The sequence below is a fragment of the Crotalus tigris genome, unplaced genomic scaffold (assembly GCF_016545835.1).
Source record: "Crotalus tigris isolate CLP2741 ecotype Arizona unplaced genomic scaffold, ASM1654583v1 scf7180000017601.7605149639:7615979, whole genome shotgun sequence".
NCBI lineage: Eukaryota > Metazoa > Chordata > Lepidosauria > Squamata > Viperidae > Crotalus > Crotalus tigris.
In genome coordinates, this window is record NW_024096505.1 from 64,565 (window position 1) to 92,330 (window position 27,766).

The 27,766-nt window shown below is 37.4% G+C and overlaps 1 protein-coding gene across 2 annotated transcripts in view; it reads right to left on the reverse strand.

The window, feature by feature from the left end:
- Positions 1–5,735: 5,735 nt before the first annotated feature.
- LOC120319343 (norrin cystine knot growth factor NDP) overlaps positions 5,736–27,766 on the reverse strand; it is a 58,324-nt gene continuing 36,293 nt past the window's right edge. For both annotated transcript variants that reach the window (XM_039368124.1, XM_039368113.1), the window contains exons 2-3: positions 10,032–10,387; positions 5,736–7,761 (exon numbers count right to left, since the gene is read on the reverse strand). In XM_039368124.1, coding sequence (XP_039224058.1) covers positions 7,534–7,761; positions 10,032–10,205 — 402 coding nt within the window. In that variant the 5' untranslated portion in view covers positions 10,206–10,387 and the 3' untranslated portion in view covers positions 5,736–7,533. The remainder of the gene's footprint in view (positions 7,762–10,031; positions 10,388–27,766) is intronic.

Here is a 27,766-nt window from a genome sequence, read left to right on the forward strand (position 1 = left end):
TTCTAGCAACTTCAACTCCCTCTATCACTTCTTCTCTATTAGTAAGGTCTAGTATAGCTTTTCTTCTAGTTCCCACCTCTACATTTTGGATGACAAAGTTGTCGGCTGGGTTGGTTAGGAATCTGTTTGATCTCCCACTTGCTGCAGAGCTTGTCTCCCAAATGATATCAGGGTAGTTAAAGGCTCCCCATTACTACTGTGGTAAATTTCCTACATACATTTGTTAAAATATGCAGGGTAGATTATATATTGTAAGTATTCATGTATGTTAATGTGTGTAGAATAATATATGTAGGATATATATTTTAATGTAATATAGTTAAACTATATTTAAAACACAATGACACATTATCAGATGTGCCTCCAAAGCAAATGCTGGTTTGCCTTATGTAATATTTTTGTTTTCTTCTTAAGTGTGAACAAACGACATCAGGTTTCATAGGCAATGAGCAATGGAATCCATAAAGTCTTCACGAAAAAGCTGCAGTTAACCACCCATAAGCAATAATGGCAACAAACTCTAATTTAGGAATGTGCTGATGGATGTAAATGAAAGGAAAGTCTTACAGATTTGTGATGACTTTATTACCCAGATTAAATTATGCATATAGCATAATCACATTGGTTATTTAAATTTAGATTTAATGGACAGTTGGACTTATCTGACACTGCTTCCTCTCAAAAGGTTCATTAAATGAAAATTTAACATTAATAGGAAATTTCCAGAAAGGAACAACCTGCCTGTACTTACAAAATGTTTAAATGGCCATTCCACTAATTCAGTTTTATAGATGTAAAAAGTAAGCATTAAACTGACTGTCTTAAAGAACTAATCAGTTTTGAAATATAAGACATACTCCTACGAATCACAAGATTTTTACTAGAGTCTATTGGCTGTGTCTCTGAAAAAGGAATTAGCAATACCTACAAACTCTAAAGCCCAAAAACAAAAACTCAAAGAAAGATTGTGCAAAGCCTAGCAAATGTTAAAGTTTGCAGCTGAGTTTGTCTACATGGTCATATCTAGTGTTTATTCCTTGATAAACACTATAGAAGTGGTTTGTTAACTTTCAGGAATGTTTTCAATTTTCCTATCTGTGTTGTGAGAAAATTGACATCTCTTCCTCGACCTCTTAATTCAGGGACAGAATTTTTGAAGTTTGCTGTGAGAGTGTATATGAATGCTGTTTTGGACCTAGTCAGTGATGGATATTTCTAGGTCTCATGTGGTAAAAAAAAATATATATGGGTAAGTTGTGGGAAGTAATGAGATCCACACCACTCCTCTTACTTTGATACAATATCTTGTTGTATACTTGCAGCTAGCCTAGAAAATATGATTAATGCATCTCTGATGAAAGATAGTTCCTCCCCTGGTTTAAAGGAGCATTTCATTAGGTCTTTGCTTAAGAAGCCCACTTTAGATCCATTAGACTTGGAACTTACAGATCTGTTCTTCGTGCCAAGGGAAGGTAATCAAGGAGGTGGTGGCTGGTTGGCTTCAGACAGATCTAAATAGAATAGATTAGCAAAACCCATTTAAAATTTGTTCAGAGGAAAATATAGAAGTGAAACTACCTTAGACGACCTAATTATAATCTATGACTGGAGAAAAAACAAGGGAGTATAAATGCCATTTATTCTCATAGATTTTTTTTAGCATTGCTAACCAAGATATTATTCTGAGCAGCCTAGTAGATTTAGAGGCATTGCACTTGGTTCCTGTCTGTCTCAACATCTTGCTTATTCCACACAGCAGCAATTGTTTGTGGAATCCCCCGCAGTCTTCATTTGTCCTCAAGGCTTTTTAATATATACAGTACATGAAACTGTTGGAAGAGATCGTCATAATATTTGGAATAAAATGTGAGTACACTGATGACAGTTCCTGCTTCTATATATCAACACCATTAAGCAATTTGTATAGATCCTCTTAGTGTTTGCCTATGAATAATAATGGGTTAGAAGATGAAGGTAAATATATTGAAAATGAATGCAGATAAGACTGAAGAAGTTACTTCAAGAGGGGATATTATAGATCCATGATAAATCCACGTACTCCAGATGAGCCATACTCTCCTAACAGGAATACAATTTGGGAATGATTCTAAAAAATGATTCTTTGTAATTGCCAGGGGGAGTTTGTGGCCAGAAACTCGTTTTATCAATTCCAACTGGCACACTAGTTGCAACCATTCCTAGATAATATGGCTGTTACAACATCCTGGCCTGGAGCTCCGCAAGGAAATAAAAAGTCACAAACAGGAACGAAGAACAAACTGAAATTTACTGCAGTATGCAAAAGGAAAAGTCAGCACTGAGAACTGGCCTGCTCTCAGCACCTTTACATAGGGAGCAGTCCGCCCCACCTATAATGAAGCTAACCCCACCCAGTAAACCACCATCCGGTGCTGACATTATAATTGCCGTGCTAACTGCACCCCCTCCGGCTCATTAGCTGGTTTCATAACCATCCTGCTTCTTATGTCGGGCCCTGCGAAGTCCCAGAGTTTACTAACACTGCGCCAGCAGCGCTCCTGTGTCCCTTTCCCCCATCTGGCACTCCATCCAATCCCAAGCTGTCCTCGGATCACTATGACGTTCCCGTTTGCCAGTCCCCACCCCCAGTGGGCACCGGGAACTATCAATACACTCCACGGTGGTGTCGGGAGGCTCGGAGTCAGCTGGAAGGCGGCCAGTAAACAATCAGCTGGGAAGCGACTGGCAAGAATCCGGGGAGCGTGGAAAGGCTGGCCAATGTTCAGAGCGGCTGACCGGCGGCGGGGTTCATTGGTCTTTCCTCTAACACGCACCATTGCAGCCTTGCAGGGCTCGACATGGGCTTTAAAACAGTGGTACTCTGGACTTGAATTTTATAATATGCCCTACATAGAGGTGCACTTATGTGTAAGTCAGGAACTTCCATTGGTTCAAAATGCAGCAGCCTAGTTGGTTCCCAGGTTATATCTTACACACCATGTTTTATCAATGCTATAATGCCACACTGACTGGCAGTTCATTTTGGGGTAGAATGTAAGATGTTGTTCCTAAAGTCCTGGATGGCTTTGGCCTGTGATATGTAAAAGAATGCCACCCCCTTCAAGATTCATATTACCTCTTGAAGACACCTGGGAAGAATGATTGGAGATGGTCTGATGTGAAACTCACTCCCCAGGAATATGGGGCCACCTATCCACCTGGTACATCTTTTCCAATTGAGTTTTAACAATGTCTAATTGCTTATATTATTGTGAGACTTGTTGTTTTAATATGTTTAATTTGACTAAACCACCAAGACGCTTGGGAGTGATCATTTTTTTTAAAAAAAATAGATGAACAAATAATGTAGCTCCCCTGACAGCATAATCTTAATGCATTCACACTACACTGAACATCTAAATCTAATTGTATACACTGTAATATCTTAATAGCTTTTTGGCTGCCTTGATGCTTAAACTTCAATTAATCCTTAAACTGTTTGGCTTAGCAATTAATTTGTGTAGGAGATTGACACTGACATCTTAATATGCAAATATATAATTCTGAACATTTTATAACAGAAATGGAAGAAATTTGTAAAAGTTAATATTATGCACGTTATCCTTTCTGAGTTAAATTGTATGATAATAACTCTGACATTTAAATAACGAAGAAAAAGGCTGCGCCGTGATGAGCCTAAAGTCTTTTCACTTACTGTAAATATTTTTTTTTCCTAGAGCAAAAGTATAATATTGAACTAACCCTTTTACTTATCATGTGCATTAATTGTGTTGATGTTGCAGGAGGACCATGTTAGTCTATGATAATGTTTGATAAAAGTTCTCCCCTTTAATAAAATTTGTTAATCAGAAAAGATGCTATCAGATTTATTTGTTGGTGTGCAACAGAAGGAATGGGACAGTACATGAATAATGTATTATTATTCAATTCTGAACCTCTTGGCTCTACATTAATATCTCAAAATGTCACCAGGTGGAAAAACAATGAGTTCTGTAAATTGGTATTTGATCTATTGAGAGTTGACAATCTCATTTCATTCTTGAAAAATATGTCAGGAGCTGGAATGGGTGAGGAAAATAGATGTGGCCAAAATAGCTGTAATTATACTTACAAGCTATACATGTGTACACTCTAAGCACGCCCCTTACAATCCTGTTCACATACATACACATACATCCATTCATAATCACCATTAAATTGTTTTCCCAAAGCTACCTGTAAGATCACTTTACTCTGTCTCAATATAACTTTAAATCAATTATTCCTCTTCCATTGATTGATGTAATATTTTCTGGTTTGTTGATTGTCTAATGCTTGTTGAATTTTGATTCTGGAAACCCTGAGCCTGCAGAAGACATTCCTGTAGCCAAGAAGAGTCAGCTAGTCAGAGGGAAGGAAGGAAGGAAGGAAGGAAGGAAGGAAGGAAGGAAGGAAGGAAGGAAGGAAGGAAGGAAGGAAGGAAGGAAGGAAGAACTGAGCAGAAAGAAATCTACTCTGCTGCTGGGAAAAAATAAGTTAAACCAAAGAAAGGCTTTGACTTTGGGTTTATCTACATCTAGATAAATACTTGTCACAATGTTTGAGTTATAAATCAATGCATTTGCCAAACTTTTTCAACTATTGGAGTAGCCACCACAGCTTATGGTTCGAAGTCTCCTGAATGTAAAATAAATAAATGATTGTTTCAGAAATTCAATGAAAATTTCAATATTTCTGTATAATATATGTGTCAAGTATAGGCCACATTAGTTATAGAGAGATAAAACTATAAGCATTCTAGATGGAAAAAAATAGCTTAGCCAGGAACATAGAATTAGACTGAAATCTGTGAACATCTGGATTTGATTCTGTGGTCAGAAAGACATTATAGCACTTGATCCCTGTTGTGATGGATGAAGGAACTTGGATTCAGTGATCTCTACAAATGTCCTGACCATCTGCTGGACAACTCACAATTTTATTATTTTCACAGTGTTAACAAAAATCAGTTAAAGCCAATGAATTCTTGCATTTTGGTTAATTTGATAATGTGAATGTTAACAGCTTGGTTTTCAAAGATTTTTTTTGTGATATGATAATCATATTTCTTACTTGATAGTTCAATTCTTTGAAACAGTTACTAGTCATCTCTTTGCAAAAAGGTTTCATTAAAAGAAGAAAAATCATTAACAGGGTCAATAAAGTACCAACCATTAAACCTTACCTTTCTATAGTTGTCTATGACTATGTTATGTTAACAGATTTATATGAAGGTATAGAAAATCAAAAAATCCACTCAGAGGTATGCAACCTGTGGCACTTCATAGTATTGAGCTACAATTTACATCATCCACTAACATGTTTGCTGGGTCTGACTGAAATTTATTTATTTATTTATTTATTTATGAGACTTATATACTGCTAATCATAATTTGAAGACCACAAATTGCCAATCTCCACCATAGATATAAAATTTTATTAGCTGTATATCAGCTCTATCAATAACAGAAATGGAAATATAAAAGAAAAGATGGGAAAAATATTCAAAATACTTTTCACAATGGCAATGGAAAGATTATTCTGAAACAATGCATATCTGCCATGGTGACTGAATGTTCTAAAAGTCTCTGCCATGAATATCTTATTAATTACTAATAAAAGAGAATATTTGTAGCTCAGGGTTGAAATGAGGGGTCCTTGGTGCTCTCTGAGCTTGGTTGTTTTCTTGCCGAAGTTTCATTACCCAAACTAGCTAACATCCTCAGTGCTAGTATTGCCCTAGTTTGTGTAATGAAATGTCGGCAAGAAAACAAGCAAGCTCAGAGAGCACCAAGGACCCCTCATCTTATTAATTTAACTGCAGAAAGTAACCCACAGTTGCAACTACTGATCTCTCTATTGATGAAAGGTCAATAATAACAAATTTTGGCATTCCCTGGATGATCATAATTATGGGCATGTGATTCACAAAGATGCTTGGCTATATATTCATCAGGTCATTTCATTTGTTATTTCCATTAGCTAGGCAACCATCCACCCAAGAGACCAAGAGGACTCTTTCAATGTGTTTAATGGAATTTCTCTGATGTAATTGTCAAAATCCTGATTGCTCTATATGGCAAGTATTCCAGATAGAATATATGACATAGAACAGATGGGCTGCTTGCCTTCTCAGTTTAAGCCCTCATTATATATATATTTTTAAATTATGCTAACTATATTAATATGACCATAATTGTTAGACTATGGTGTAATTAATTAGGGAGTTGACAGTTTCTATGGATCCACAAACTTTCTGAAACTGTTTAGTTGCTCTGAAGAACACATCAGCATCCAAGAATCACTCTAAATTGTTATAAAAGCCTATGCAAAGTAAAATCATTGTACACTATAGTTACAACGGTGAGATCCTTATATCAAGGCCTTTGTGATGAGAATTCCAGTTCTCTCCTAATTTTACTCTCTATAATTCCCTTTTGTGTCAGCTGTAACTTTGAATCAGGAAGTTATATTCATTGGAGAATGTACAATATCAATGAACAAATGTAATTTTTCAATGAACTTAAACTTAAAAATCTTATGATGCCGCTACAAAAATGTGTGCATACTATTTCACTATGTTGTGAGTAATCGGCCGATAGTATCTTTTCTGAGTGATGCATACATTTAAGATAAATCTTTATTTAAACTTGTATTTACATATAAATGAAAGCAAAACCAAGTATTATTATTTTGGTAGATTTAGATTAATATTATAATACTGACCAAGAATGTGTAACATTTTCTTTCTGGAGGATGAGGAGGGGGAAGGGGAAGGGGAAAGGGAAAGGGGAGGGGGAGCAGCTTGTTTTCCAGATTTCAACTTTTGACTGTAAATATACCTTCCCAATACTGGAGAAGCCACACTGGTAGTTCCATAAATTTTCTATTATTTATTTTGTAACTGCACCTAAATCACAATAACTTGTCCAACACTTGGCTGCCAGACCATATAAAATATATCTTTTACTATTCAACACAGTCTGTTTTCACGGCCAGTATAAACTAAAGGGCATGTTTAAAAGACACAATAGGCTTCTGTGTACAGGGAAAGAGTCTTTGTTTTCTTGTAGAATAAATTGTTTTCCACATAATAGCATCCACTGTATGCATTTTCTATGTCCCTGGTTCTTTTGTGTTGCTGGCTGAACATTCAAACCAAGAGCCGTAATTCTTAAGTTGACCTTATCTATATTAAAGAATCACTGACATAGAAAAATGACCCCAAGAACCCGAATGAGAGATTTCTAACAACATATGTTCCCATTCCTCACCCTCACAAATGGTTACATCTTCAACAACGATGTGCAATTATACATTCTGGTGTCTGTTGTATTGCTTGGTACAACCCCATGTATCTATGTGGCTCCTTCTCTCAAATGAAATCCATTCTAATTATCCTTGGTTGTAGCAACAGCAAACCATTGGAAGGTTGTCCCTAGCTGCTTCTGCTTCTGGAAGTTCTGCTGGAGGACATTTGCCCTTCCTGTTCTTTTTGCTGCAGCAGGTTTGCCCTTAAGAGTTGCATTCCTCACAGTGGCATGAGAGGATGTAGCGGTAGGTGGCAGTAAGTCTCATTCCACCAGAGCAGCGCAAGCGCATGGCCTTCAGTTTAGAAGTCTGTGGCCGGCAGCAATGACATGTGGATCGGAAAGGCTGTTTCAGAACTGTGCTGAAGGACACCATTGGCTCTGAACGTGAGGTCTGAGTGCACTGTCCCTCGCAGCGAGCTAGCAGCACCATCTGTAAAGGAAGGAGACCAGAAGGTCAGAAGAGAAGAGTTAGTCCTAAAGAGTGCAAACATATGACACCAGTAGAAGATGGTGTATGATTCTTACACCCCAAGTCATAAACTGGTGAGGTCTTATGTATGTTGCTGAGCCATTTTAAAGTCTGTATAAAACTTATAGTAATATCATACTATAAATGTTATATCATGGAAATTGCATATTGTATTAACTGTATAAGAATATGTGTGGTATGTCAATATTTTTAGTGTATTTTTAATCAACCTCATTCAATTTAATAAAAAGACATTTCTTTCAAAAGGAGAACAAAACTTGTATATTGATTGATGCATATATCGATGGCTGAAAGGTATGTATGTCCTGATTTCTAGTCTATGTATTTGCACCCTGACTTCCCACATTTAATTAAATTTTGAGGGGAAATCCTATGAGGAACTCTCCAGAAGGGTTTTTTTTCCTAATCAGGATTCATGGACAGCCAGAAAAGCTCCAGAATGACAGAACAGCACGCCACAGAGAAACAGAAACTCAAAAGCAGTTCTTCACAATCTCACAATTGTAAACTTTTATACCATGTGTCACATAAAGAAAGGGGAATTGTAAGGCCACACTATAAAATAACCTAACTGAAATGCTGAATATTGCAAAAATTAAGTAATTTATTATGGCAAATGTGTAAATTAAAAATGGTGCATCATCTGTCATTTCATAGAACCTAATACAAATTCAGATTCTAGACTAGTATTGTCACCAGCCTTGGAGTCAAGGTGTATGTTTGGGTGAAAGAATAACAATGAAGAGTTCCTTAATGTACACTTAACTTAATTAAAATTACAGCAGTTGAACCCCCTACATTGTGCAGGAATCCATTAAATTAGTCTAAGTTTGCAGTCATCTACATATGCTATGGAGAAAATAAGACTGAATTTAAAGTACAATTGTGCATTGATAAATATGTAATTGCTAAACTGAAATTCGAAACAGAGCAAAACCAGGTTAAAGAATGTATGATGAAGTAGACTATGAATTTTGGTTTTAATATACAGATGGACCAAAGGGAAAGTTTGTGACTGAAAGGACTGAAATTTAGACTATTATAATTTTAAAGAGAATTTTAGTAAAATGATGTACTATTGGGATATGTCACAAGATAAATTGTCTAAAATGTTTATTAGCATTTCAAATTCAAACTGGAAACATGTACAACAAAGGACATTTTATCATGTTTGGTGGACATGTAAAAAAGCTAGAAAGTTTTGGATTCAAATATACGCATTGATTCAGAGGATTTTAAAGATATACAACTGAGAACAAAAGTCTTTTGGGATTGATGGAGAAACTATTAGAAAAAACTCATGGAACTTTGTTATGATATGTTATAACTGCAGTGAGATTATTGTATGCACAAAGATGGGAAAATTGTCCACAATGGAGGAATAGTTGGTAAAGATTGATGGACGTTTCTGAGATAACCAAATTGCTTTTTTTGATTACAGAAAAGGCAATATCTATGTTTACTGTTGAGTAAAAAATCCCTTATGGGTTTTTGCATAGAACAGAAATAAAAAGTTTGGTTAAACTACTACAAAACAGGAGACTGTGAGTTCTAGTTCCTCTTTAGACATGAAAACTGTGCCTCTCATTCAGCCCAACTCACCTCACAGAGTGGCTGTTGTGGAAAAAATAGGAGGAAAGAATATTAGGTATGCTTGTGTTTTTTATAAAAATGATAAAGGCGGGATATAAATAAAAGCAAACAAACAAATAAATAAATAGTGGATTACAGGACAGATAATGGAAAGAAAAGAGTAATGGTGTAACCATAGAGTAAGAGAGAAATTTATAATTGTACTTATTTTGCAAGAGAACAAGATTTTCTCCTGAACGCTTTAAATGTTTTCCACTGTAGAAAACAGAGCAGTGTATATTACATAATCTACTTTGCCCTTTGTTCAATTTGTCTGCTATTTGAGAACTCTCTCCTATTAGGTGAACTGAAGTTTATTGAAATTTTAGTTCAGCTTCTTCCTCTAAATGAAGTGGACAGAAGCACACATTTTTACATCACTTCAGGTGATAAAAGATCATTTTATGATGATCTTGCATAACATCAAAACATCTCTGGAATTAATCTAATTTTATAAACAATTATGTATTGATGTTAAGCCAATATTTCCTTTTAGAAAATTTAATTGTCCTTCCTTACAAGTTTGGTAATGCTTGTAGTAATTTCACAAAGGTTGAGAAGTTTCCAGCAACACTTACCTTTGAGCTGCACTTGTATAAAGGATGGCTGATAGAATCAACATAGTGATGTCTCATACATCGCCCTGGGTCTGCATCAATCATAAAAGTACTATCCTTTTTATTGCCTGTATCTCCCATTATTGCCAAAAGGGACAGCATGGAAATTGAAGCGGCAAGAACATGATTTCCCATCCTTGGAGAATGTCTTAGGAGTACCGGTAGAGGGAGATAGAGTATCAGAAGCCCTCTAAAGACTGAGGCCCAGTCCTTTGCCAAGAAAGCAGAAGATCTGTTTTAAGTCTCTGAGTTGTCATTGCTGGTTTAGGGTTAGACATTTGCTGAGGTTATAATCCATCAAAACATCCCCTTCATAGCTGGAATAAAAATAAATAAGTTACAATCCTGGAAAACGGCACAATGGCCTCAAGAGACGAATAGGCATAAATTACAATGCAGCTCAAAGTGCTGATGTGATCCAAGAAATACTTATGGAGTAACCATTGTCCCACGTAAAAATATAATGAAAATAAGGGTCAAACCTTGCCATGCTTAAGGCCTCTTCTATTGACATTATAGTGGTGAGGATTTTAACTTTTAATCCCAAAGAATTGTTTTTAGGTGATGAAATCTCCACTGGGATCCTGCTTAATGAAAATTAGCAAGGCCTTTGTGGTTTCTTAGAACCACATGCAAATGCCTGTATATCCACATGTCAGAATAAAAGGCCTGTTTTAAGGGTTTAGAATTTAGATAAAGGGTTTCATCAGAGTTGCTGGTTTTGGCTTCAAGAACAGGAGAAATTGGATTCTTCTCTTTCTTGAGTGGGTTGCCTTGTCATTTCAAAAGCATGAGTTCCTCAGTTATATATTTGCATCTATAGGTTACTTATGGAATTAGTAGATATCATAGTGTTTGCAAGGAGAAAGATACATGATCTGCTATACTTTATATTTATTCACAGAGAGGTAATTGTGAATGTTTACCCGGTGATATATATGTAGACATGAGCCACTTGATAAATCAACAGATAAATCAGATCTTGCAGCTACCATGCAACTGCTAAACTTATTATGTTCATTTTCATTAGCATATAAGAGCTATCATTTCTTGCTGTCCAGGCAACCAGCAAGAAAAGAGACTCTCCCCAGTGACTTCATTATTCAAGGACACAGCTACATCCTCTGTTCCAGCTGCTCGGTATCTCCCCACTTTCTTTATCTCCATCCAGGAAGGCAATATGAACAGTTAAGTGACTCGTTTTTCTTTCCAACAAAAATCTAGAAGTTGGACACTCCAGTAGGAAGAAAAAATAGTATAAAAATTCTGTTAATTTAAGTTAATTTCTCGGTGAACCTGAGGCCCATTCTTAGTTAGAAATAATATGGTGTAATATACAAACTGATATACAGAAAAAAAAATAAGGCACCTCCACGGCCATCATTTTTGTTCACCAAACTACCAAAAATTGTCTTCACACAGTCATTCCAGAAATACTATCCTATCTGGGTAAATTAAATAGTGTCTCCTTCAGCCAAATGCACAATACTGAACTAGCAGTTCACCTTACCCTCGTCCTTAGCTTGCTGAGCATTTTCATAGCAATTTGTTTTCAAACTGATCTCACTGTGAGGGAGAGCTGTAAAGCCATCTTTCCACTCAACTGAAAAAGCTTGGGGAAGTGCAGTGTGGCACCATGAAGCCACCAAGAAGCAGAAACCCAACTGCGGCATTACCCTTTCAGACATCCTACTCAATGGTTGAATCAGAATTAAATTGGCTCAGTAAAGTGTTGGAAATGTAGGATGCTAGTGAAAGCTAATGCCATGCCAGTTTTGTCCCCACCATCCCTGCTTCTCATTCAGTTCGATGGGAAAACTATTCCACTACAGCTACCAAGAAAAAAGACATGTTACTTTAGCACTTCTGCTCCTTATGAGATGACCAAAGATGCTCTTCTGTCTTCCATGTTGTACCCTCACTATAGCACTTTGCAGCTTATATGGCTTCCCACACCTTAATCTAATCCCACTGAAACACATATGGGGGAATTTTGCCTGTGGGGTTTTTTTTGTTTTTTTTTTCAGAATCATGAAAAACCAGGAAGGCTGCAGAGTGTAGAGAGATAAGAAAGAAAAAGCAATAGCAGCAGCTTCTACCATTTCTGAAATATTTTCAAAAGCCATTTTAAAAATGTTCTAAATAATTAAGTAAAGTGTCAGACCAAAGAATATTGAAAAGCACTGGTTGTACTTCCACTGGAAAAGCTATTCCACACTTGAAAATTTGGGCTCCCTCCTTGAATTAATGGAAAGATTGACCAATGTTACTTCATGCATGTTTAATAAGATTTAATATATAGCAATAACAATAGTGCTTAGATTTATATACCACTCCATAGTGCTTTACAGCACTCTCTGGGTCAGCATATTACCCCCAACAATCTGTGTCCTCGCTTTTTTTTGTTGTTGTTGTTTTTTGTAAAAAAAATTATTTTCAATTTTACAATACATTACATTTATAAAAATACTTCAGATAAAAAATAAAACAAATTGATACACGCAACTTTCGGTATTGCTCACTCATTTCCTCCCAAACCGCATCCACCCTCTAACCAACTTGCCTCTTTCCCTCTTCTTACTCTCCCCCTCTCCTCCTTCTTCTCAACCTTCCTACTTATTTCTCCCCTTCTTCTATCTTCTCGCTCCGGATGCGGTCCAGGGGAAATGCCCGAACAATTCCTCTCTCCAAATTAAAACATCAATATTATATACAATAAAACTATTTCTACTTATCTGAGCTACTTAAACTTCAACCCATCCTCCCCCCACCCCCTCCCCCCCCCCCCGACTTCCCAGAGCCAAGTACAGGGTTATACAAACATATTAAACATAATCTATTAAAGTTTACTAATTATACAATAACCAAAATCATACTAACTCTTAACTCTCTTCAAACTTTAACATCATAAGTTTATAAACAAATTCATTATTCATAAAATAAGTGAAACTTTGTAGTTCCATACTTCTTCTGAACATATTCTATCCATCTTCTCCATACATTAAAATATCTCTCTTGTGAATGGTCCTTTAAATAAGCAGAAATTTTAGCCATTTCTGCTAAATTAGAAACCTTAAATACCCATTCTTCTAAAGAAGACAGAGTATCCTTCTTCCAATATTGACCCACCAATAATCTTGCTGCTGTTATTAAATTCAACATTAAGATAGTTTCTTTAGCATCAAAATCCACAAAAATACCCAAAAGAAACAACTGGGGAGTAAATTTAATCTTCCTTTTAAAAACCTTTTGAATGTTCCACCAAATCATAATCCAGAAGGCTTTAATGTTTTTACAAGTCCACCAAACATGAAAATAGGTTGCATCCAAGCAACCGCATCTCCAACATTTAGATTGCAGGTTCGGGTACATACAAGACAACTTTTTAGGATCCAGATGCCATCTATAAAACATTTTATAAAAATTTTCCCTCAAATTTTGAGCCTGCGTAAATTTAACATTTCTAATCCAAATTACCTCCCATAAATCCAATGAAATCGGTTCCTGAAAATTCTGGGCCCATTTAATCATACAATCTTTTACTAACTCTGTTTCCGAATCCAATTTTATTAGCTCATTGTAAATTCTTTTAATATGGGCATGTTTCTGATCCTTAATCTGAATTACCAAATTTTCATCTACCAAAGTAATTCCCACTTTCTTATCTAAAGTCCACCTCTGCACTATTTGCAAATATTGAAACCACGATTGTAAAATATTTTCTTGCCTTAACACATCTGAAGACTTTAGTTGCCAATCAGTACCCGACCAAATAAGCAACTCTTTGTACGAAATGTTATCAAAATTCACCCCCTTAGAATTGCTTGTCCAGGAATCCCCCAAATAGGTATTTTATAATTTAACTTATAATAATATTTCTTCCAAACTCGAAGTAGAGCATATCTTAAAATGTGTTACTTAAAGACCCAATCTACTTTCTTATCAAAAATTAAGTATGCATGCCAACCATATAATAAATCCCACCCTTCAAGAACAAGAATATTTTTATTTGTTAAATTAAGCCAGTCACTTACTAAAGTTAAAGTGGCCGCATCATAATATAATTTCAAATTAGGTGCTTTAAGTCCACCTCTTTCTTGAGCATCTTGTAAAATCTTAAACTTTACCCTTGATTTCTTCCCACCCCAAATGAATTTATTGATACCCTTCTGCCACTCATCCAAATTAGCATCCTTCTTTAAAATAGGTATCATCTGAAACAAAAAAAGAAACTTTGGTAGAACATTCATCTTTACTACTGAAATTCTCCCCAGTAACGATAGTTGCAGTTTTTGCCAATCATTTAAATCTTTTTGAACTTTAATCCATAAGCGTTCATAATTATTCTTATACAATTTTCCATTAATGGAAATTAATTTATCGACCTTGGAAGAATGGAAGAATGGCTGAGTCAATCTTGAGCCAGTCAGGATTGAACTTCAGGCTATAAGCAGAAATAGCCTGCAATACTGCATTCTAACCACTGCGCTACCAGGGCTTCCAGGATATATATGCTGTCACCATATATTATAACAGTTTTCCTTTCTCTTTGTTCTGTTTTTATATATTGCTTTGTATGATGTGATAATATTTTTTGTTTTCATTTTGTATATTGCAATAGTCGTACTGAAAATAATAAGATGTGGCAGTATCCTGAGACAGCAGAATAGAAGAGAAAGAACTGGAAAAGACAACAAAATACAAAGACCTGCAAATAGAAATAGAACTTTGGCAAAAGAAAGCAAAGGTTGTACCAATAGTAATAGATTCCTTGGCTGCAATCCCAAAACAATTGGACACCATCAGCATTGACAATTTCACCATCAGTCAATTGCAAAAGGCAGCTTTACTTGGAACAACTTACATCCTGCCATGATATCTGTAACACCATCAAACATCCACATCTGCCCATCCCAGGTCCTTGGGAATAAGTGGACAAAAATGCCAAATCTAGTCTGAATATCTAGTCTGCCCATCCCAGGTCCTTGGGAATAAATGGACAAAAATGCCAAATCTAGTCTGAACATCTGGTTGACTGTGTGACAAACCATAATAATAATAATGCAGCCCAATGATGATCGTTGCAAAAACAATCATTAGGGTCTCCTAGGCCACCTTTTCCAATCTTTTGTTACATGCCCAAAAGATGGACTTCAATTCCCACAATCTCCAGCTAAGTCATAAACAACTATTACCAATAGTTGTACTCTGAACTCTGGTTTAATTACTGTATGTGCTCCTCTACGCTCATAGGCCTCCTCAATGCTTTTTTTCTAAAAAAAAAAAAAAAAAAGGTGCTGTAACTCACACACGTCTTACAACCCACCTTGCCTAGCCTACAAGGTTCCATCCAAAAAAGGTCCCGGAACTCCGTTCTGGGCGTTCTATGAGAAAAAAAGCCCTGGGCCTCCTTCATAAATTGGCATACATACATAATCTAAACGTGTAGACACCAGGAAAGGGTGCACATCTCAAAGGCATCCTCTTACTTCACCCTTGCAAATATAGAGAGCTACTTATCCTGTTAGGAACCACTGTCTCTCCATACTTAAAATATGCTTTAAAAATATTGCACAAGAAAGAGGACATTTGAGCAATGAATAAATCTTGGAACTGTTTTCTTTATTATTTAATTTTCCAGACTTTTTTATATTCTGAAAGTCATAGTATGTTATTAAGCCTATTATATGCTAGGATTTTTTTGTTTAATTAGTTTAATGAATCTAATCTTTAAAATGAAGAGGGCTTATATATCTATTACTAAGATAGTCTTTTGCCCCTTATAATTTTATTGCGGATGTTATTTTTATTGAACAAGTTGTAGGTACAGTGAGACATGATGGTCTTGCATATAATGGAAGACTGGAAACTCATTTCAAATTACAAAAGTAGTGGATGTCCTCTTACATCATATCTATTTGGGACAATGAAGATTACAGAGTCATGCTAGCCGTACAGTTTATAGTAACAGTAATAGTAGTAAAGTTGGAAGGGACCTTGGAGGTCATCTAGTCCAACCCCCTGCTCGGGCAGGAAACCCTACACCATTTCGGACAAGTGGCTGTCCAGTCTCTTCTTAAAAACTTCCAGTGTTGGAGCATTTACTGCTTCTGGAGGCAGGCTGTTCCACTGATTAATTGTTCTCACTGTCAGGAAGTTTCTCCTTAGTTCTAGGTTTCTCCAAATTGTGCTTTTAGGGCCCAAGTGTTTACCTGTAGATTCAAAAGGGAGATGCAGCGAACTTGGTAAATATTTGATGCATATTAACTGTAGAAATGGCTTTGATTCAACCACAGACTTGTAGCACAATAAAGTGTTTTTAGAAGAGTGAGTTTTGGCTTCTCATCAAGTCCCAACTCAATAAACAACTTGGCAGAGAATGCTGGCTCCAAGATTACTAAGTTCATTTTTTCCTTTACATCATCATTATATCTATGATATTACATTTTCTTTTCTTCCAAATAGTTTCAGGGATACATAAAACACCTAAATATGAGGCATGAGTTAGAAACTCAACTTGACACTCAGATTTATTTGGCATACATACGACTGGAGAGAGACCATCTCATTTATTTTTCTTCCTCCATAGCACAACATGTTTTTCAGTGCTGTTTTAGGCCACGAAGGAACTCTTTCATAAATGCATATAGCTTTTGACATCGATGTCATTTCTGCTTGAATCAGAATAGGCAGCCCAATTTTGCCTGCCAAATCTAAATGGCACGAAATTGTATGGAAAAATTAATAAACATTTTACAGAGAAGAAAGGAAACCATTCAGAGAGTCTGATGTGCAAAGCAGCTAATGTTTTCCTACTGAGCTCCAAAGTTTGGGTCAACTGAATCCATGTACACATCGTCATCACTACATGCAATTATTTCTGCATGAAGCCAAAAGGGCTATATTGTAGCCAAAACAGTTCTTGAAGGGACAGTTCAGTCACAAGAGAGCATGTAGATCCAGAAATACATGTGATTATATACCTATACACATACATGGAATACACATATACCTGAATATCACCTAACCTTATACCAGGGTACGAGTACCACCAGTGATACTTTGGCACGTGGCACGTGGTACACGATTGTCCTAGAGAAGTGTAGCAGGGGAGGAGAATGAGCTGAAGTGACCCAAGCCTGAGGGAGAGACAGCTGTAGCTGCAGGACTGTCGGGGCTTGGCAGAGTGCTGGCAGGGCTCCAGCTGATTGGCACTTCTGGAAACAGTGCGGAGCTGGAGGTGAACTTGAGAAAAAGTGGGGGAGGAGAGAATATAAAAGGTGGTGATTTTGGTGGGAAAGGGGAAAAAAACACAACAGGGAAAGAGAAGGGGATGGAGAAGAATCTGTGGAAGGAGAGCTCGGCAGGCAGGGAGGAAAAAGAGACAGGGAAGAAGCAGGAGCTGTTGCTGGAAGAAAAGTTCCCCTGGTTGATTTTCTCCAGCCAGGAGAATACAATCAGCGCTGGTGAAATGAAAAACTGGGAGACAAGCATGTCAGAAAGGAGGTTGGTTTATTTCGAAAGCCAATGGGTTCCTGATCAGCTGGCAGCTTGAATGGATTACCAGAAGGATTTTTATACAGTTTTTAAAGCGTTTTATAATTCAGAGGCTCAGTTTCTGTGCTTTGGTTATTGGGATATTTTAGTCTGTTTCACAAAGGCTAGCAATGAGTCCAAAGTGTTGGCTTCCGTAGGTTTAATCCCTTTAAACAAATATAATTAGTTTTACCCCCTTATCTTGAGTCTCTCTAAGGCTTTTAGCAAGTTTTCTCTGTAGGTAAACAGACTTAAACAGACACACCTGAGGCAGCTTAAAGAAAAAAAAATGTAGTCAATGTTTCTTTATTCTGGGAGGTTTTTGTGAGCCTTTCTTCCTTTGCACTTGATTCCTTTGTCTTTAAGGGTACAGTAAAGGGACTGGGGGTGGTGCATTCTTACTACACTGTGGAAAGAGAGCCCAGAAGACAGGGAGGAAGAAGAGGAGAGGGAGAGAGGAAGAAAGGCCAACCAGCCAGCTGGTAGTGGTACATATTAATAAATATGGATACATTCATCATACATTTGTCAGTGCAAAGGGAAAGTGATTCAGCAAATGAACTGCCACCGAAGAAATTAAAACCAGTATTTTTTTCCTTTTTTTCTACATTTTATTAGATTATAGAATAAAATACAAAAGCAAATAGTAGGACATAGTGGGGAGGAAAAAGGAGGGAAAAGTGAGGGGGAGAAGGGAAAAAGAACATACTTCCTCTGTTTCAGTAGAAGGAAGCATTAACATTGAACCTCAGCTTTTTACTTTTCCATAATATTATAAACTAGCCATTTCTATGATAACAAATGAATCTAATCAGTAAAACCCCAAATCCCCCTCCTTTTTTTTAGTCATCAGGTTTTTGACACCTTGCTAAGCACTGGTGGTACTCAAATATTGTCATGTCCTAAAAGTGGTACAATCTGTGAAAAGGTTGAAAAGCCCTGCTCTATACTGTATATCTCCTACATAGTCACATACTTACAGCTTCACATGTTACATGGGAGTAGTGATTTTTGAGGACAAGTATATCTTTCTATCAAAATCCAAAATTAAACTCATGTTAAAATGTATCCCTTATGAATAACAGTCATTCAATTATGCAACATACAAGAGTATCTCACATTTCATTTATTTGCACTTTATCAGCCTGCAATAGACACAATAGGAGTCAGATGAATCTTCATATATTTTCATGATTGCCTTTTGGAAAGAGCAAAAGGCATACCAAATAGATTTTGTCTTTTGCCGCTAAATAAAAATTACATTTTATGTTTATTTCTCTCTTCCTTTTCTTTTTCTTTTTTCCTTATTGAAGCATTTGTCTATTGCTGATAATTAGTTGGGCAAGGATTTGAGCACATTTGAAACTCATTTTATAGCCCAGTTGTAAAATGTTCAATGAAATTATAAAGCAGCTGTAGTTCATTCAGAGGTAAAGAAGAGAAAATAGAGGCAATTTAAAGTATACTTCCAAACAAAAAACAAAGGGTCATTCCCCACTCTGACACAATTTTGTATGGACACCAAATTCAATTTTTGGAGTTCGATGTTCTCTGATGGAGATTCATGGAAAACTGGCTACAATATAGCCTAAATTGCTTTAAGCCTGTTGAATATTTGGCTTACAATTTATGAACACTAATCTAGGATTGTATAAACAATATTCTGCTTAAGCATGGAATCTGATCAAATTGTCTACAACTGAAGGGTGGGTCTTTTGGCTTATGTCTTTATGCTATCCTGTCATGACTATTGAGTATTTCCAACATAAAGATGGAATCCACCTGCAATCCTTTCTTCAAGAAGGTTAGAAAAGAAGTATTTTCCTTGAAGCCAGCATTTTATTTGAAGCTATTTTGCTAAATTCTAGTGAACAATTTCTAAGCCTGGGGACAGGGGCTATGATTTGATCTTGATGAGATACTTTGGAATAAACTATGTCTTGCTGGTGATTCGCTTCACATCTTTCATAGCCTCCCCATAGTTATCTCCAGGAAAAATAGTGTCAGATGTGGTACTTGTTACTAGTAAACTTATTTTGTCTCTCTTTGTGGTCAAAAAGGAGGACTGTGAAAAACACAGGAGTTTTTCATTGAAAACCCCATATTGCTGATAGTGGGATGAGACTGAGCAGTGTTCACTAATGGACCTAGACATAGATAAAACCAGTTTTCAGGAAGCAAAATAGTAGCCATCTAAGCCTACTATTCCCAGGGGAATGCCAACCTATATAACTCTGTCTTATGTCTAATAAGCTTGAAGTTCCAATATCAAGGCTTACAAGTATATCCAGCATGGATATAATCAACATTATCATCACACAATTGCACAAATACTGGCCTCCTTTCTTATGTGTGAGTATCAGAGCTTTCCTACTTCAGCTTCTTTTGGGGCAGTAAAAATGACTACCAATGGTTTTGTGTGAGATAAACATTTGTAAGACAACAAAGGGAATTTTTAAACTAAAGCAACGTTACCATCTACAATCTGAAAATAGAACATAACTTCTGAAGACTGGATGTCTTTTAATTTTGGTGAATAAAATTTGGCTTTCCTAATGGACCACCTATACCTCCAACTTTGTTATTAGAAATGCTATTATTTTAAATTCTAATCTGATTCACAAGGCACCTTTAAAATCTAACTACCTGGGAGAGGGGGAGAAATAGTTTAATTCTGGTAGAATTTATAATTTTTATAGAATGAGAAAATAGTATTTCTTTGATGCTTCAGAAAAACCTGAACCCAGGGGTTGTTTATTTCTCCACTGTGTAAAGATTAATCAAGCCAAATCTGCCTTCATGGGTGAGATATACTGCAGAGAATTGAGTTTCCTAATCACATCCAATTATTCCCCTTTGGTTAACAACCAGCCTGCCTTGAAAAAGAGTTCTAGCAATTCACAAGATTGATCATCATTTGGTAACATGTGAAGTGAGGAGAGTGGTGGAAGCTCTCTCTACTGAAGAAAACAGTTAACTCTCACTTTCCCAATGTCTGCTTACTAACCAGACATGTTGCGAAAAAAGTTTTGAATAAGCTTCTAGGTGACTGGAAACTGACTAATTTTAATTAAAATTTAGAAGCTTCTAGAGAACAGTTATGCAGCACTGATATTACTGAGCAATTCATTTCAAATGTGGAACCAGTTTTTTTTAAGAAGCGTGTGATAGCAAACATAGAGGGAGTCAACACATATTCAATGTTAAATCTTCCTTTTTAAATTAAAATCAAGAAAAACCTATTTCTGATACAAATTCTTTGAATTCTAACTATCAAAACTAACTATAACCAATAATAACCGCATTGCCAAGAGCAAACTTCCCTTCCTAATTCATGTTCAGTTAATAATTCCATAATCCCCAACTCATTGTGGAGAATATTTGATTGGAAATGCAGGCCTAGTGGGAAGGGCTATATTGATGGCATAGGACAGTGGTTCTCAATCTTTTTAATGCCGCGACCCCGGTCGTAAGTCGAGGACTACCCAACCAGTCGTAAGTTGAGGACTACCCAACCGGTCGTAAGTCGAGGACTTTCCCTGCCCGGGAGCGCCGTGCATGCGTGGTGCCGCCCCCTACGCCGGCCGAGGCGTAGCTGGCAAGCGACAGAGATGGCGCAGGCCAACCACCGGCTGGGCCACCAGCTGGCCCAGCCCAAGGGAGGTAAGGCACCCGCCGGGCCCCATGTGTGCCAGCAACCCTGCCTGTGCCCGCCGGCCTCCCACCTCCCATCCCTGGCCCTCTTTTACTTACATTTTTTAGTAGTTGCTCAGCAGGGAGGGGTGGAAACTTCCAGACAGCTCGCCTTCGCTGCAGACAACTTGCAGCACCGTTTGAAGAATGGAACTTTTGGCGGGCTCAGCAGGGCAGAGACAGCCTGGACAATTCCTATTGGCTTTTGAAAGCCAATAGAATTAGACTCTATTCAAAGGGAGTAGCACAGCTAAGGAAAAGGGGAAAAAATGGCGGATTGCATTGTTTGGCGACCCCCGTGAAATGGTCGTTCGACCCCAAATGGGGTCCCGACCCACAGGTTGAGAACCACTGGCATAGGATGATAGATAGATAGATAGATAGATAGATAGATAGATAGATAGATAGACAGACAGACAGACAGACAGACAGACAGACAAGAGCGAGCAGGGAGTAGATAGATCAATAAATAAACATCTCTCTCTCTCTCTCTACTCTTCATTTGCCCCTTACTATAGTATGAACTGAATAGCAGAGAGAGAGAGAAATAAAATAATTTTCTTGGCCTCTTTGTGCAATACTCCATGGTGGGCAGGCTCTACCATTTTGCCCATTCCAGTTTTAGTGCCACTAGGCCCTATAGCAATGATGGCGAACCATTTAGAGACCGAGTGCCCAAACTGCAACCCAAAACCTACTTATGTATCATCGGGTGCCGGGTGGGCGTGGCCCATTGGGTGGGCATGGCTGAGGTGGTAACGGCAGACTGGGTGGGACTAAAAAGTTCAATCAATCAATTCCAACTTTGCGAGATCTTTTTTTTCCCCCTGAGCAATTGAAATTGATTGATTGATTGAACCTTTTTTCTTTTTCTTTTTTTTGCACACGGCGGCAGACGCCTAAAGTGAAAAGGTTTTATAAAACCCAGCTGAAGGCCTAGGACTGGGGCGATGGCACGCATGCCCACAGAGAGGGCTCTGCATGCCATCTGTGGCACGCGTGCCATAGGTTCGCCACCACGGCCTATAGTCATGGCACATGTTATGTGTGAGCCCATCACAACTGTATGGTTCAGGTCACAGATCTTCTCAATAGCTGTTTCCAAGTTATTTCTTGGTGCTGCTAACCTTGAGGTCAGATCTGGACTTTCTTTTTTTTTAGCTTTATATTGAAGTTTTTTTTATATAAAAAAAGAAGATAAAAACTAACTAATATAAAGGAAGTAAAAGAAAAAGAAAAAAGTTGAAGAAAAATAGAAATAAAAGATACAAAGTGACTTCTCATATTCTTCACAGCAGTTATAAGTACAATTAAAGCTCTCTCTCTCTAAAGTTATATCCCAATACTCTTCTTTCTATAACCTATCCTGTCTAATCATCAAAGCCATAAATCACAAGTTCATTTTTTTTACTTTTACATATAAAAAGTCCATAAAAGGCTTCCAATCACCAGTAAATGTAGATAGTGTCTTTTTTCTAATCAAGTATGTTAATTTATCTACCTGGCAAGATCTGTCAGTTTCACCAACAATTCCTCCATAGTGAGTAGTGTTAAATCTACCCATCTCTGGGTATATCTTGCCATAGTAATCACATATTGAAATAATCTTCAATGCCTTTTTTCTAACTGCTTATCTGTCAGTTCTAAAAGGAAAAATTTTGGCTTCAATTGAATATTAATTTTTAAAATCCTCTATAGCGAAGATGCATTTGAATCCATTTTTAAGCTTTTTTAAACATGTTCTTCAAGCATCAAAAATGTCCCTTCGTGTTGTTCACATTTCTAAAATACATTTGAAGTGCAGTTTTACATTCTAGACTATTTCTCTGGTGTAATATACCAATGAAATTGTTTTATAAATGTTGTGTTTAGGTCATAACAGAATGTAAATTTCAACCCATTAACCACATATTTTCCCATTGCTCCATCTGTATATAATAACCAAAATTCTTACCCCACTTTATTCTTTATTCTTTAAATGTTTCTCCTCTGTTTCAAAAGTTTATACATTTTAGCAATTACATGTTCATCACCAGTGCACAATTCTACTTCAAATTCTGTCTTATTTTGCTCCATATCATAAATGTTTTTGTCCATTTTGAATCTAATAACTGCAAATGGAAAAAATCATTGATAATTATATCTTTCTGCTATTAATTGCTCTCTTGATTTAATTTTAAATACCCCTTGATGATTTTCCAATGTGTCCAGATTTGTACTTGTCTGCTGTTTTTCTTTTCTGACATGCTTCTGAGAGCCATAAGGAGATATTTTCGGGAATAACTTGGGATTATGTCTATTCGCAATATGACACATCTAATAAAATGATTTCTTGGCTTGGGACCAGATTATTTGAAAGGCTGTCTTTTCCTGGTCACATCTACCCAACCCAACAAAGCAGGGATGCAGGGAATGTGTGGGTCCCTCTCCTAAGGAAGTACATCTGGAGGGACCCAGAAGAAGGGCCTTCTCTGTAATGGCTCCCTCCCTTTGAAACATCATACCCGTGGAGATTAGATTGGTCCCCACTTTGACACTCTTTCACAAGACCCTGAAGACTTGGTTTTGCCAACAGGCCAGTGGCTTATCTGATTGATTGTTATTACCAGGTGGGGATGGGGGTGGAACATTATTGTTTTTGTTGTTTGTGTATTGGTTTTTTATTTTTGTAAGATGCCCAGAGTCACTGAAAGGGAGTGACACACACACAAATTTTCTTAAATAATTTTTTGAAATCCATGTAAACTTTAATTTTATTGCGCCATATGTCATTCAAACCTAATGTGTAATCTTCTAACTCTGAAAGTATCTTGTTTCTCAGCAACATCCATGTGATTGTCACCTGGACTTGGTGACAACTTGCTGCCAGAACCACTATTTTCTTGCAACATTACTGGGAACAAAGTTCATTCATCCTCATTTGACCCAATACCTGCATGCCATTTATTGTTCAGCCAGGTTGTTTCTGAACATAGATTTAGTATTCTTTCACAAGAGCACTAAACAGCTCAACTGACAGATAAGAAGATGCCAGGAAACCCCTCTTGCTTCACCTGATATCCTCTCCTTAATGCCCCTTTTTCAGTTAGGCAGTGCAACAGGTAGATAAATGCCACTTCCATTTTGCCATATCCCACAATCATTGGTGGTTGTTTTCCTGACACCAGGTGACAAGTTACTGGGAGAGGAAGTGAAGCCAATGGAAACCATCAATCCTGCCTTTCAATAAGTAAATAAGGATTGCACCATTTCTCAGCTTTGCCATTTTTACAAAGTAGGGACCAACAATAGGGGCAACACAGTTTAGACCAGTGGTTCTCAACCTGTGGGTCGGGACCCCATTTGGGGTCGAATGACCATTTCACGGGGGTCACCAAACAACGCAGTCTACCATTTTTTCCCCCTTTTCTTTAGCTGTGCCACTCCCTTTTATTCTATTGGCTTTTGAAAGCCAATAGAATAGACTCTCTTGAATAGAGTCTAATTCTGTTGGCTTTTAAAAGCCAATAAGAATTGTCCAGGCTGTCTCTGCCCTGCTAAGACCGCCAAAAGACCCATTCTGCAAACGGTGCTGCACCAGTTGAGTAGTCCTCAACTTACAACCGGTTGAGTAGTCCTCGACTTACGACCGGTTGGGGGTCGCGGCATTAAAAAGGTTGAGAACCACTGGTTTAGGCCGACATACTTTTCTGCCAGCACAATACCTGGTTGATAGCACTTTAATACAGTCATAAAGAAGAACCTCCCTCTTCGCCCCCTCTCCCTCCTTCCCTCTTCCCTCCCTCCCCCTCCTCTCTCTCTCTCTCTCTCTCTCTCTCTCTCTCTCTCTCACACACACACACACACACACACACACACACAGAGAGAGAGGGGGGGGGGGTTGCCAATCACTTTTAGAGCTAAAAAGGTTTTTTAAAAAATGAACAAAGAATTGCTTTTTTGCTGTATCTTCAGCTACATCTTTTCAGTTTATGCAAGCCCTATTTTCCCTGAAAGACTATTCAATTGCAAGCAGATAAAAGACCCACACATCTCTATTATTTCTACTAAGAATACAAATGCACCCTTGGAGATCCCATTCATAGAGAGCTTCAGCCGTTGCGGCAGTGATGTGCGTGTCACTGCCATGGAATGCTTAACCTTTGCCAAACCAGACACTCGGTATTAACTCCAGTGCTGAACTTGCTTGTCCTAAAGGGCAGTATGGCCCCTTCTGCTTCAACCTCACCACACCAATGCAAATTGTGTCTCTGTTATAATAAGTTGGAAAGTGTTGTTAGCAGACTCCCTCACCCTTGTGATTGAATTATGCTTCTGCTGGTAGTAAAAGATTATTAAATTTCAATATCACTAAAATAATACGAAAACAACCTTATTCCTGGTGGCTCATAGTTTCCTCGATTAGTCTGAACATTTGATTGGCAAATGGTGAGGATAGCCAGACTAAAAAGACTACCTGGAGTTTGTAATTTATTAAGCATGATAGTGCCCAGTGTGAGAGCTGATATAGCAGAGAAATGGCAGTGCCAGTGCTTCCCAAATTCTACACTGAATTAAAAGAAGAAGAAGAAGAAGAAGAAGAAGAAGAAGAAGAAGAAGAAGAAGAAGAAGAAGAAGAAGAAGAAGAAGAAGAAGAAGAAGAAGAAGAAGAAGAAGAAGAAGAAGAAGAAGAAGAAGAAGAAGAAGAAGAAGAAGAAGAAGAAGAAGAAGAAAGTGGGAGGGGGGGGAGAGACAGAGAGAATATATAGACAACCAGCTGCTCAAAGGCTTACTACAACCCTGGTTTCATTGTTCTGTTAAGTTAGAGGTGGGGCATCAAAGAGATTCCAAACATACCGTTACTGAGAAATTTTAATATGTTCTACACTGACACATATAAAAAGGAAATAACAGCTGATCGTAAGTCAGACCAGGCGACAGAATCACACAGTCTCCTTTTAGATGGATGCAAAATAATAAGCCCTCCCCGTAGGCTGCATCCTTGTCTGCAAGGAATTGGGCAAATAAATTCAGGAAAGGAACCACAACTATACTTTGTTAAGAAAGTTAACATGCAAATCCTAGGCAGTCATCAGTCCCTAAAGGCAATTAAATTAATGAGTTGTGGCCTCATGTCGATTCAGTACCTTAACAATCTCTACTATTAGCTTACAAGAACCCAGGGATAATAAATGACATAAGAAGCAATCTACTGAATAGTGGTGAAATAAAACACTTTATCTTTATAAACCAGCACCATGGAATTCACTGCCACAGGATTTTTCTTAAAGCAAGAGCTAAATAAAATCTATGAAATAAAATGGTTGCTACATGAATATGATCAATTAAAATAAGACAAATTAGAATGTTCTGAAGCATTAAAGTTTATTAGTTTTTCAGTTATGCTTCAGAACCAAGGCAGCTTTTGCCTTAAGGAAAATTCCACTTAATTTTTTTTTTCTTGTTGGTAATCCATGCCTAGGAAAGTTAAGCTGACTAACAATAAATAGATTTTACTGCATTATTAGAAGAATCCTGCCAGACTGGATGAAGCATCCCTATTAGTTTAGTTTCTGAAATATCTTCCAACTATTGACTATTGTTTCATTTTTCTTCTTTTTTCTTCTTTTTTCTTCTCCTCCTCCTCCTTCTGGGTTTTACTTTAATGATAATTTCCTATTACTGGATAAAATTCACTGTAGGGATATTTTATAAAAGCTATCTAATATAGGTATCATATTTTTCCCCATTGAGCTTGGGCTATAAACAGATTTGGGGGAAAGGCTGAAATGTGACAGATATTTTTCTTATATTTCTAACTAGAACAAGCTTTACTTTGGTTGAATCAAACTCTTGTTCTCTGTCAAATTAGACTTATGTAATGGGGTTGATTCTCTGATAAAGGGAAAGTCTGAAACATATAAAATAAGATCGTCTAATACATTTTTTAACTCAATTTGCTCCTGATACATTTGGACTAAAATTCTCAGAACTTTCACCCACTGATAGCTTGGAATTCTGGGAACTGAAGATATAGCCCAGTGGTGGAGAACCTATGGCACGGGTGCCAGAGGCGGCACTCAGAGCCCTCTCTGTGGGCACGCACGCCGTCGCCCCAGTCCTAGGCCTTCAGCTGGGTTTTATAACACCTTTTCACTTTAGGCCTCCGCCGTGTGCAAAAAAAAAAGTTCAATCAATCAGTCAATTTTAACTTCTTGCAGGGAAAAAAAGATCTTGCAAAGTTGGAATTGATTGATTGAACTTTTTAGTCCCATCCAGTCTGCCGTTACCACTGCAGCCATGCCCACCCAATGGGCCACACCCACCCTGCATCCGACGATGCATAAGTGGGTTTTGGGTTGCAGTTTGGGCACTCGGTCTCTAAAAGGTTCGCCATCATTGATATAGCCCATCAAGAGGGCACCAGATCAGAGGAGGCTAATTTAATCAAACTATTTATTACTTTTGCAATTACATCTCTTCTTCCC